Source organism: Podarcis vaucheri, assembly GCF_965113315.1.
Source record: "Podarcis vaucheri genome assembly, chromosome: 16".
NCBI classification, from domain to species: Eukaryota; Metazoa; Chordata; class Lepidosauria; order Squamata; family Lacertidae; genus Podarcis; species Podarcis vaucheri.
The window spans coordinates 40998179-41010401 of record NC_138754.1 but is presented as its reverse complement, the minus strand read 5'-3'; the positions used below and the strand labels follow the sequence as shown (position 1 = coordinate 41010401).

Genomic DNA, 12223 nt, shown 5'->3' with positions numbered 1-12223 from the left:
GCAACAGAAACAATGCATTCAGGTCCAAAGCATTTTTCAATCAGAAGGCTCTTCTTCAGGGACAAATTGAATACATATCCTATCAGATAGCATACAAGTTTGATTAAGTTGCTCCTACCAAGGATCATACAATCCAAATTATACAGTGGTGCCTCACAAGACGAAATTAATTCGTTCCGCGAGTTTTTTCGTCTAGCGAATTTTTCGTCTTGCGAAGCACGGTGTCGGAAAAGTTTTGGAAAAGCTTCAAAAATCGCCAAAAACCTCAAAAAAGGCTACCACACCGTGTTCTATGAGTTGAAGAAGAAGAAGAGTTTGGACTTGATATCCCGCCTTTCACTCCCCTTCAGGAGTCTCAAAGCGGCTAACAATCTCCTTTCCCTTCCTCCCCCACAACAAACACTCTGTGAGGTGAGTGGGGCTGAGAGACTTCACAGAAGTGTGACTAGCCCAAGGTCACCCAGCAGCTGCATGTGGAGGAGCGGGGAATCGAACCCGGTTCCCCAGATTACGAGACTACCGCTCTTAACCACTACACCACACTGGCTCAGTTGCTCCTCGAAGTCAAGTCGCAATTGTATTAACGGTGTTAAGAAAAAGGAAACAAACTTGCAAAAAACGCAAGACGTTTTCGTCTTGCGAAGCAAGCCCATAGGGAAATTCGTCTTGCGAAGCAGCTCAAAAACCGCAAAACCCTTTCGTCTAGTGAGTTTTTCGTCTTGCGAGGCATACGTCTTGCGGGGCACCACTGTACTGGTCTTAAAACATTGTTTCTGAACACCTTACACAACGGTTTTTTGTTTTTTTCCCCAAGCTGGTGCTTTCCCTCCTTCCTCAAGAAAAAAAACTACCGTTCCATTGCTTCTCTGGATGCCCCTTGCTCCCATGTTGCAAGCAGAGAAGGCAGAGGGGCTCAGCCAGCAATACCCATGTACCAGGTTCCAAGCCAGAGCTCTGTCTTTAAACTCTAAGTAGCTCTCAGCAAAGGGACTTAACAGGCCTGGGTTGCTATTGAAGTACTCAGATCAACAACATTGATCTTCCTAGGGAGTTTGCAGTGTGAGCTGTCCTGGGTCCTGCACACCCTGACCCAGTCTTAGCTTCCTAGAACCTTAATACCAGCAAAACACTGCTTGACTTTCTCTTTTCCCAACTGGATTCAACACTCTGTGGGCTCACAGCTACATCACACCAGGCCCTCCCAGAATGGCACACAAAGGGCAAAAAAACCTGATTGTACCCCTCCCCATCTCCTTCAGAGTGAAATAACAGCCCGTGTGTGGCAAAAAAATGCTACAAAATGTCGTAGGAAAGGAACACACTGGATTTACCATGAAGACTTATTCTGATCAATGAAGTGTTTTCTGGTGTTAGCTGCTCCTTCCACTTCTTCCAGTAGACAGGTCCATGCAAATTAATAATATACTGTATCCCTTTTAGGGACGCGGGTGGCGCTGTGGGTAAAACCTCAGCACCTAGGACTTGCCGATCGTCAGGTCGGCAGTTCGAATCCCCGCGGCGGGGTGCGCTCCCGTTGCTCGGTCCCAGCGCCTGCCAACCTAGCAGTTCGAAAGCACCCTCGGGTGCAAGTAGATAAATAGGGACCGCTTACTAGTGGGAAGGTAAAAGGCATTTCCGTGTGCTGCTCTGGTTCGCCAGATGCAGCATGTCACGCTGGCCACGTGACCCGGAAGTGTCTTCAGACAGCGCTGGCCCCCGGCCTCTTAAGCGAGATGGGCGCGCAACCCCAGAGTCGGACACGACTGGCCCGTAGGGGAAGGGGTACCTTTACCTTTACCTGTATCCCTTTTAATGGGAGGACAACCCCCATCCCAAGATCTGGGACAAATGTAATCAAAAAGAGAAATCTTCAAATTGTTCACCAAACTACCAAGAAAGCCTGCCTTGTGGAACACCCTCTCATCAAATGTCCAAGAGATAAACTACTATATGGCTTCCAGAAGAAAACTGAAGCCAGTCCTGTATCAGGAAGTTTTTAATGTTTGATGTTTTATTATGTTTTTTATACTCTGTTGGAATCTCCCCAGAGTAGCTGGACCAACCCATTCATATGTGCATCATCATCATCATCATTATTCCATGTGCAGTGTATGCTACCTGACCAAGGTCTACTCAGCCCTTCATTTTCCTAAGTGGCCTTGGAAGCTACCTTGCCCCTTGAAAATTCTCAGTGACTCTTAAGGACATTACATTGTGTGCAGTACTTAGCCATCTTTTCCTTTCTGGTGACAGTTGGGAGCAGCTATTATTACTTCTTCAACAGGGCAAGCCCAATATATTTTGCTGCCTGAGTTGAAGGATATGATGGTGCCCCACACTGAGTGATGACCTTATCCCTTCTATATCCCATAGGTCTCTTTCCTTCCAGTTGGAAAGATACCAGAAGCCTGCTCCACAGTAATTTGGAGAAGGGCTTTCAGTGTGGCTGCCCCTATTCTGTAGGTTAGCGTTCCTGCCAAGTCACAATCTGCACTTTCTAGAAACAGTTGAATACTTTTTTTGTTCCATGGGCTTTCTCAGCTGGACAGAAAATGTCATGGGTGTCAACTTTGTTTTGTTTTTAAATTTGCCTTCTGGTTTTTCCTCATGCCATTTTTAGACTTCTTTTTTTAAATTATAGTTTGTACATTGCCTTGGAACTTAATTGGAAGGTGATTGATAAATATGAACAATAACAAATAATGCATCAGAACCAGCTGCCCAAGGCAGACGCGCACTCTGCCTAGTAGTAGGGCCAGTCCTGCCCTTTGAACAACAGTTGAAAGCATCAAAGAGGTGAATCTCTGCCTTTCCTGCCAAGACCAACCTGCTACTGAGTTGAGCAAGCAGCAAGCCAAAAACACAAAGATGGAGGAAATCTCCTCTCTAAGCCTGTGAGCACTGAGCAGGCAGGACCAGAACTGAAAGGGCTTTCCACCAATTGAAGCAACAAAGTCTACCGATTTGCTTGACTCTACCAGAGGAAACAGGAGGAATGATTTGCAACAGAATGCTCTCCACCAATGAAGGAGAACCAACAGCTTCACCCTTGCCATGTACTCTGACAAGAGCAGATTGACATGATATCCTTACCTAAGCAATTTGTCCTCCTGAAGGGCCACATTCCTGGCTATTTCAGGCACTGGAAATCCAAGTTGTTCCATATATTTTGTTTCATTGATTATCTCTCGAAGCTTGGGAGAAAAGTTAACTGTGAAACGAGTAGTTTTCTCTCCAGTGTCCATCTCTTCAGTACGTGGACTCTACATCCCAGAAGATCAACCACCACGGAAAGGAGGATAATGTGTCAAAACATAAACCAAAAGGGGAAAGAAATGTTGCCAAATAGAAACAGAAATTTATTAAACTGAAAATTATTATGCAAGATCCTTATCTTCCCAAGGATATGCAAAGGGCTAGAATAAGAAAAAAATTATAGCCACCTGCTCACGGGTCTCTGGATTAGCCTGAATAATAGCTCCAGAAGGATGAACTTTAGCAAGGAGAGTTTTTTTCAATAGAATAGGGAGCTTATCTTCTGTGTTCTCTCTCCACTGGTCATATTTCAAATCTTCATATTCTTTCATTCTCTTTGCCACTTCAAGATATTTTTGTTTCACCTAAAATACCCCAGGTCAGACAAGAGAGCTTTTACTTTCTGCAGTTCATCTTTTCATTTTTATTCATTGAACATTCTTCTGTCTTGCTCTACATCCCAAAGCAAATCCCAGAGCAGCTTACAGAACAATATTGAAAAATGAAAACAAGAATGTTATTCAGCAACTTCCCATCCCAAAACAATGTACTTTGAACTTCCCAGTTCACTGAAATGCTGTTTCTGATATATACTAATGTGCATCATTATTCACTAGTAACAAAACTCCAGCCCACCTCCTTTCCACGCTCACTAGCCAGCAGCTCCTCTACTTCTTGGAATCGAACAATGGTGTGCTTTATACGGTAGAAAAGAGTTCGTGCCCAGTAAATTGCTCCTGCCACTGGAGGGTGGTTTTTGCATAAAGGTGGGTTGGAAAGGTTACTGACGAATATGTTGTTAACTATCTCAACCTGTGAATTAAAAAAAGATATTTATCATCTTACTAGGCAAAATTATTTGTTTCATCATTAGCAACATCTAAAGATGCTACATGTCAGATTTCAGTAGGCTCAGGCTTCAGGCAGCCAAGATCCAGGAAGTGAGGGAGTCACCTCATAATCCAAATGGGGTCAGAAGTAGCTGCATGTCCAAAACAGGTTGGGACAAGTCCCAGAACATCCAACAAAGATCAGGAGGGCCAAAGTCAGGTGAGTAGACAAAGCCAGGCAGGGAGCAAGATCCAAGCTAGCAGTTAGGGAAAGGGAACCAGAACCTAGTGTCCTCAACCTAGAGGCTAGTTGCTGAGACTGAAGTGCAAGCACTGAGGCTTTAGACCAGTGTTTCCCAACCGGTGTTCCACGGCACACTAGTGTGCCGCGAGACGTTGCCTGGTGTGCCGTGGGAGGGAGGCGGGCGAGTCGGGCGGCGAGAGGCGGGGCGGCGGCAGCGAGGAGAGGCCGCCCAGCGGGGGCTCTCGCCGTCTGCCTACCTGGCTGCCTGCGTGGCGCTGACGTCACGGGGCTGTAACGTGCCCCACATAGGCACACGCGGGGCAGCGAGCGAGCTCCCTCCCACATCCCATCGCCGGCTCTGGACCAGGCGGTAGAGCTCGGCAAAGTCGCTGCGCTGGAAGGCCAGCAGCGCGCGCGCCTTGGCCAGGCTCTCGCCCGCCTGCGCCTCCAGGCACGGCGCCTCGGCGTCGGGCGGCAGCGAGCCCAGGAAGCGGCCCAGCCGGCCGGGGTCGCCCGCCTGCAGCAGCGCCTCGCACACGCACGAGACCTGCTCCGCCGAGAAGCGCGGCGAGCGCGGAGGATCAGGCGCGGCGGAGGCTAGCCCCGCGCTTGGAGAGGACGCAGCAGCAGCCGCCCTCCCCGGCCAGGGGGCTCGGCGGGGCCCGCGGGGAAGGAGGCCATGTTCGCGGCGCGCGGGATCGCGGCCCCCCTCGCCCGCCTCCGGCCCGCTCCCCTCCCCCTGCGCGCTGCCCTAGCCGTGCGGGTCTCCTCCCCCTGCGCCGCCGTCCCCTTTCCACATCCTAGGAGCCGCGGTCCGCCTTCTGCCCCCGGGCCGCGGCGCGGCTCCCAGCCTGGGCTGGCCTCCGCCTCCTGGGACGCGCACCCACCCCCGCGGCCCCCCAAACTTCGGAGCAACTCTCCAGACGCTTCTCCCCCGCCTCGGTCTCCCTCCTTTCCACTTCTCTTCCCCCCTTCCTTCCCTCTTTCTTTCTCTTTCTCTCCCACCCGCCTTTCCTTCTATTAACTTTCCTTTCCCCTTCCCACGTAGAACAGTCCCTGCAAATAAAAACCTAGCATATTTGGAAGAGGGATGCTAGCCTAACCATTACCTTCTATGCTGTTACTATTTTTTTATTTTTTTTTACATAAGTAAAAAGTGACCTTTCCCCATCTGGCATGGTGGTGTGCCTCGATAATTTTTTCATGAAACAAGTGTGCCTTTACCCAAAAAAGGTTGGGAAACACTGCTTTAGACAGCCTGGTGGACACGGACTAGCTAGAACTGCAGCTTGGAGGGTACCTACAGAGCCTAGAGCTCACTCTGCCCAGTTTTTAGTGGTAACTGAGCACGGGTGGGGCAGGAGTTAAGGTGGCAGAGTCTAACTACTGGATATGTTTGTTTCAGACACCCTCCCAGTACCTTACAATATATAACCTAGGCCCAAGGGATTTCAAAATTCTGTTAATAGAACTGACCATTTCCCATATACTATCTATATAAAAGCCCACATTTTTTGAGGCTTTTTAAGCTCTGAGAAAGATCTGGGGGAATCACCATCTTCAGAAGTTTTTGTGCCATGCTGTTGCTGCAGAGGAACTGTCTTGTCCCAAAATGCAACCCCTCAGTTACTCTTAGTAGAGAAACAAGACTCCCCCCCCCTCCGATAGAGTCCCAGAGCATTTTGATAGGTGTGTGTAGTTGCTTGAGTGTCTCAGTGCCTATTTGAATTGTGCCTATGTCATCTATATCAACAAGAGATACCACTCACTCATAGGCTCTTATTACTAGTTTTTAAGAAGTGCTTTAATGTGATTTTTAAACAAACAAACAAAGGGTGACTACTTCCCTGTGAGCAAACAAATCCATGAAAGTCACCCCTGTTGTTAATTATTATGGTATCAAGACCAGTCTCACCACTGGGGGAGTCCTTAAGATTGATGCAGCTATGAGAAAGGAGGCCTCAACATCCGTGGCTGCTGATGCGAAGCAGCTTGGGTGGGGCTCTGTTGTTTCCCAGCTTCCCAACACAGCAGGTAGCTGGTGCTTACCCGGGGAGAGAAGTGCTACTGCTTAACATGCAAGGCAGGATAGGGAATAAGAAGGGAGTCACCAGTCTCAGCAGCTCCTGCATAAAACTTTGAGGTGAGATGCTATTTCACAAAGGGCACCAAAAGATCTAAGGAGTCATGGCTGGAAAGGAACAGCAAATACCTCTTTACAATACTGTGCCAAAATGTCATTGAATTTCATCATCATCTGCTTATTAATGGCCTCTCGAGAGCGGATGTGTTTGAAGTTTAAGAGCATGTCAAAAGCAGCTTCTGCTGAACGAAGAGTCTTAAAAGAATCATCAATGAAGCTCTTTGCTTCTTTTTCTATATCCTAAAAATTAAGAAAGGGAAGTTAACAAGGGGGGCATTCTCATTTATCAATGGCAGGCATAGCAGGCAGTCCTAATGCAATAAAATAACCGCTCAGGCTTCCAAACGCCATACTAAATGCAAACTGCTCTTTCACAGATCACTTCATAGAAGGACCGAAGGGGCTTGTAGGTCAAATTCTTATTGTTGAGGGGTTCTAGCAGGGAGACAAGAAGTTCTAGTGAGTAGCTAGAAAAATACAAATCAAAGCTTCTGCTCCTTACCAAAACTTCCATTTTAAATTCCTCCATAACTATCTTCCATTGAGTTGCACATCTGATGTTGAAAGGCTCAAAGGTCAGAACCTCCATAGGACTGACAAGACCGTCAACTCGTCGCAAGACTTCATCAATGCGCTTTGGATCCCCAGTGACAGCTTTCAGTTCAGGACCAAAGATGTTGTAAAACTCTTCCATAACCTATCAGGGTACAAAAAAAGCTGATGTGTAGGCAGATATAATTTCTAGTGGCTTTCAAATTGTGCTTTATTTTTCCCAGAAAGGAAGATGGGAACTGAGCTAGTCTGAGAAGCCAGACAAGAAACCCAGAGAGTTTCTGGTTAAGGATCGGCCATCAAGCAGCTGACAAAAACTGTCTGAGTGCTGTGAAATTGTCACTTGAAGTAACTAAGAAGTTGTTTCAGCAGCAAGACAAATGATCCTGAAGCACAGGCACAGGTCTAGCTAGGTCTATACACGATGCAGAAAGTGGTGACTGAATGAATTGTATCACCTCAGCCAACAGGTAAGGAATAGCACTCTCCCAAGCAAAGAAAAAAACTTACTGCAAACAGAAACTAGCCTATCCTTTTTGCCTGCTGGGCTCCTTTTCTGCTTCTATGGAGGGTTTTTTTGTTTGTGTGCGCATGATTTTTTTTTAAAAATTGCATCGTTACAAACTGTATGAAATGTTCTTATTGATTTTTTAAAAACTATGTAATGAAGAAAAGGAGAAGAAGGGGATGGGATACAAGGGAAAAGAAGGTGGGAGAGGAATGCACAAGTATATTTATGACAACAAAAAGGAAGTACGGATTAGATAATAACAAATGCACTTCATTTAACAAAATTTATATACCTTTTGACTGTAATAAAACCTGTAAAGTGATTCACTCTTTTAAAAAAACAGAAGATAATTAAAATAAACAGTAAGCTAAAAAGGGATTAAAACATATGTCAACACTCTACATTTCTGGGTTGGCTTGCCAGCACACAAAGATGGATTAAGCAGGCACCGAAAGGAGTATGGCCAAAGAGCCTGCTGCGTGTCAACAGGCAGGGAGTTCCAAAGTGTAGGGGCTGCCACACTCACAGATCAATTTATTGCAAGTAGAGACCGAGTATTATGTAGCACCTGTAATTGTAGCAATTCTGCAGACCAAAGCAAGTACATGGACATATGTAGGGCAATGCAAGAGAGTATATTGCAGCCATTCCAGAGGCCAGCAAAGTTGTGGCCCAATAAAACATGTTTCAAGAGAGAAGCCAATATTGGACAGTGAAATGAATGTTTGGGGTGGTGTTGCAGGGAGTTTCTCATGTAGGGAAATATTAAGAAATGTGATTTTCCCCCTGCAGTCTAAAGTTATTCTGTCACCTGAGCCTTACAGCACCTTATTTTGCTGCAGATGGAGTCCAGACTCCAGCCATCAGTTTTGGCCAATTTATTCATTTATTTTATTAAATTTATATCCCACTTGTAGGAACTCAGAGGGGCAAACCCATCAGTGATCTAATAAAGAACAAAACAAAAAACACCAGCTCTCCTTGATGCTTTGTGTAATGGGAATTGGGGTTGCTTGTGCATAAACTGCAAACTGCTCCAAGCTGGTTGTATAGCTAAACCTTTCCCTGGTTTGACAGCCCTTACAACGCGACTGTCTCAGTCACTGGCAGAATCCGTCAGTGGGCATTTCCTAAACTTCTTCCAACATAAAAATTCCTTGACTCCAAGTCTCCTCCTAGATTCTCTGCGCGGAAGCTTTCTGCGCAGCGTGGGCGTGCCAAGCGGAGGTCCTGTGCTCTCTCCGCTGCTCTCACTGGAAGAGTCTCGGAGCCTCCCCTCCGCAGTACTCTCAGCCTCCCCTTTCTCCCTGGTGTCCCCTGGATTTCCTTCCCCAGTGGAAGCTCTCTCTCTCTCCTTGCTAGTTCCCTCCCCTGCATCATTGGAGAGTCTTACCTCTCCTCTTGCCTCTGATGGCAGTTCCCTAACACTTTGTTAAAGTGAAATTTTAAATTCTGAGTCCACACAAGGAGTAAATGAATGTCATTGCTCTTGTGCAAGAAGAAGAAGAGTTTGGATTTGATATCCCGCCTTTCACTCCCCTTCAGGAGTCTCAAAGCGGCTGACATTCTCCTTTCCCTTCCTCCCCCACAACAAACACTCTGTGAGGTGAGTGGGGCTGAGAGACTTCAGAGAAGTGTGACTGGCCCAAGGTCACCCAGCAGCTGCATGTGGAAGAACGGAGACGCGAACCCGGTTCCCCAGATTATGAGACGACCGCTCTTAACCACTACACCACACTGGCTCTCAAAAGATGTGAGGAAAGCCTGTGCGTCTTTGGAGCTCTGTGTGTGTCTTGAAACTCCAGCACACATTAGGAGACCTTAGACTGGGCTCAACAATGATGTAAAGAAAACACTATTCTTCAATAATTCATGCATGCTCTTACCTGCAATATGTTATAGAGGTCTTGACAGATTATGGCCATATAATCAGTTTTTTCAAATAAACGCTTCCTGTCAAATTCCCATCTTGCGTCTCTTCCTGAAGCTTCAATTTTGGCACGGATGTCAAAATAGGACTCCTTCCAAATTTCAAGAGTCCGTTTGGCTTCTATCATTTTGGTTTTTGCAAGCTGCCTGTCTTCCCTATGAGCCCATAAAAAAGCACACAAAAATTGATGCAAAATTCAAAAAGAAAAGACAGCCATATTCAACACTCAAAAGATTCAATGTATTTCTTGCCTTTCATCATAGAAACGAATAACCTTTGGACCCTGGCACTACAAAAAATGGCATGTTGTGCTATGCAGTGGGTGTAACTCTAAACAATGGTCTAGAGATGAGGCAGGTAAGTGATGAAAAACCAGATTTACACTGCAGCACACATTCCTGAGGATGGCTCCTGATCTGCAGGGAGTTGCACTCAACCTGGGTGAGCAAAGTAACTGGTGCAAGGTCCTGAGAACAAGACTTTAGCTTAGTTTACAGAAGGAAATGCCACATACTTGAACAAAGTCCGTAGATCCACAACCTTGCAGACCCTTGCCGAGATCTCCCAGGCAATCCTTTCCATTAGGGGGATCATCCTTTCATCCTTGTTGTAGTGCCGTGAAATAATCCACACCATTCTCAAGGCATTCATCAGTGAGGGAATTGTATCCAAGACAATGTTGAAGCCAGTGCCGTGTGTTAAATTCTGTTGAGTCAATGGCAAATATTGTAAAAAAAAATAAAATGAAGGAATAGGACACATGTTTTCGGAACTATAAAATGAGGTACAGCCCAATGAAAAGGGAAAGGGTAGGGAGTACATAGTAGGGTCACTAAGGGCCCCCAACAGAAAGGCTCTACTGAATTAATTAAACATATCCAAGATTGTACCTCATCAGGAACACTACTCGGGGGGGAAGGAAGTCTCCTTATTTCATCTCCTAAAGGATTTGAGCAGCCTTGGGGCTGCTTGGCTGCACCATTCTGAGTCTCTAATGCTGTTGTCACTATTTACAAACTCTGTCCAGAAAGTGACACAGGCTATTCCAATACATAAAAGGGGGGGGAGTTGTTGGTACCCTTAATTGCATCTCCGGGTTGTTGTTTTTTTAGAGGTGATACATGAGATGGTTTGCAAGCAAATGGCCCTAGATTCAGTTCCTGGTAGCACCAATGATTTAAGACAAAGGCCCTTTGCTACAAGAAGCAGCTGCTATTGCTCCTAGATGATAATACAGTGTTGTTGGCTGTGTTTGTACTCTGCAATAAGCCATTAACCCTAGCTTACTGTGCAGTCCCTCTTTGCTCCTCCATGAATATGCAGAGGCAGCAAACAATGAACCATAGCTTAGCATTACATCCAAACCAGGAATTGTGGTTTGTTTTGCTTAAAACAAAGCACGACTAGTAAGCCAAGAATAAACCGTGGTGTGCCGCCATAGCTTGTTTGGAGGGAGCCAAACCACAATCCCTGATTGGCTCATAACACCAAGCTAGAGGAATGTGACTTCTTTCCTCTCATTGCTAGTAGACAGGAGCAAAGTGGGCATGTATGGCAAAGTATGTTTTATGGCTTACAGTGATGTACAAATGAGTCATCATGAGGTGTTAAAAAATTATGAACTCTGTATCCAAAACCTTTGGACATTGTTGGACAGTGCCCTGCTGCTACTGAATGTTACATATGCAGCTGATAAAAACTTACCTTTAGGTGTCGTTCAAGAGTAGAAAGGAACCTCACATTATCAACTGCCTCCACATGGTGCTTGCAGAGCTCATTTATGACTATCTGCAAGCTATCCACAATTGCTATGTTAGCCGCCGTGAGCACTTCCAAGACCTTTTTGACTAATGGCAGTTTGAGCTGCTGAGTGAGGGCACTCAACGTAGCATTTCTTTCTCGCCACAGGTCAATCTCAGCTAGTGGGCCATTCCCCTGAGGATGAAAGGAACTAAGATGAGACCAGGTACTTTGGAATAAAGGCAGACACATCACACAAACTCTGATCAGTAAGCCTGCAGGATGTTTTTCCCATGGACCCATATACTGCAACATTTTTGTGTCCAGCCGGTTGCACACAGGGAAGCAAGCTGTATAGTAAAACAACTACAACAGGGTGGTCCAACCTCTGAAACCAAATGAGCCACAAAAGTCCTTTGACACAGAACCTGGGGGCCACACACAAAATTAAATTTCCATATCGTAAATTAAAATGTTTGCAATATAGTTAATATTATTGAATATACACAATTAATGTATTTAATTAAATATAAATATTTAAATACAAATTAATACATTGAATTAAATACACAATTTAATATATTTATTGATTACACAGATTTAATACAAAACAGATGCATGCACTTTTGTTAACAACACAGGCATCAATGAGATGTTTGAGCTAGAGAATTCTTCATAAGTTGATCAAGGCCTTGAGGTTAATTGTTGACATCCACAGGCAACTCTCAAGTGAATTGTCTGCTAAATTGTTTCAAGTTTTGGACTTTATGAAGTTCATGTTTGAAAACACTTGTTCACAGACACTCACCCAAAGCGCAAACTTCTCTGTATTACAAAAAAGAAAGCAAAGTACAATGGTGCCCCACAAGACGAATGCCTCGCAAGACGAAAAACTCGCTATACGAAAGGGTTTTGTGGTTTTTGAGCTGCTTCGCAAGACGAATTTCCCTATGGGCTTGCTTCGCAAGATGAAAACGTCTTGCAAGTTTGTTTCCTTTTTCTTAACACCGTTAATAAG

The 12223-nt window shown here is 45.5% G+C and overlaps 1 protein-coding gene across 2 annotated transcripts in view; it reads right to left on the bottom strand.

Moving 5' to 3' along the window:
- DNAH10 (dynein axonemal heavy chain 10) overlaps positions 1-12223 on the bottom strand; it is a gene marked incomplete at its 5' end in the record, with an annotated part of 126838 nt that overhangs the window by 103254 nt on the left and 11361 nt on the right. For both annotated transcript variants that reach the window (XM_082203725.1, XM_082203726.1), the window contains 8 exons: positions 3094-3263; positions 3444-3620; positions 3892-4068; positions 6542-6712; positions 6975-7169; positions 9422-9620; positions 9980-10170; positions 11170-11400. In XM_082203725.1, the coding sequence (XP_082059851.1) occupies positions 3094-3263; positions 3444-3620; positions 3892-4068; positions 6542-6712; positions 6975-7169; positions 9422-9620; positions 9980-10170; positions 11170-11400 (1511 nt within the window). The remainder of the gene's footprint in view (positions 1-3093; positions 3264-3443; positions 3621-3891; positions 4069-6541; positions 6713-6974; positions 7170-9421; positions 9621-9979; positions 10171-11169; positions 11401-12223) is intronic.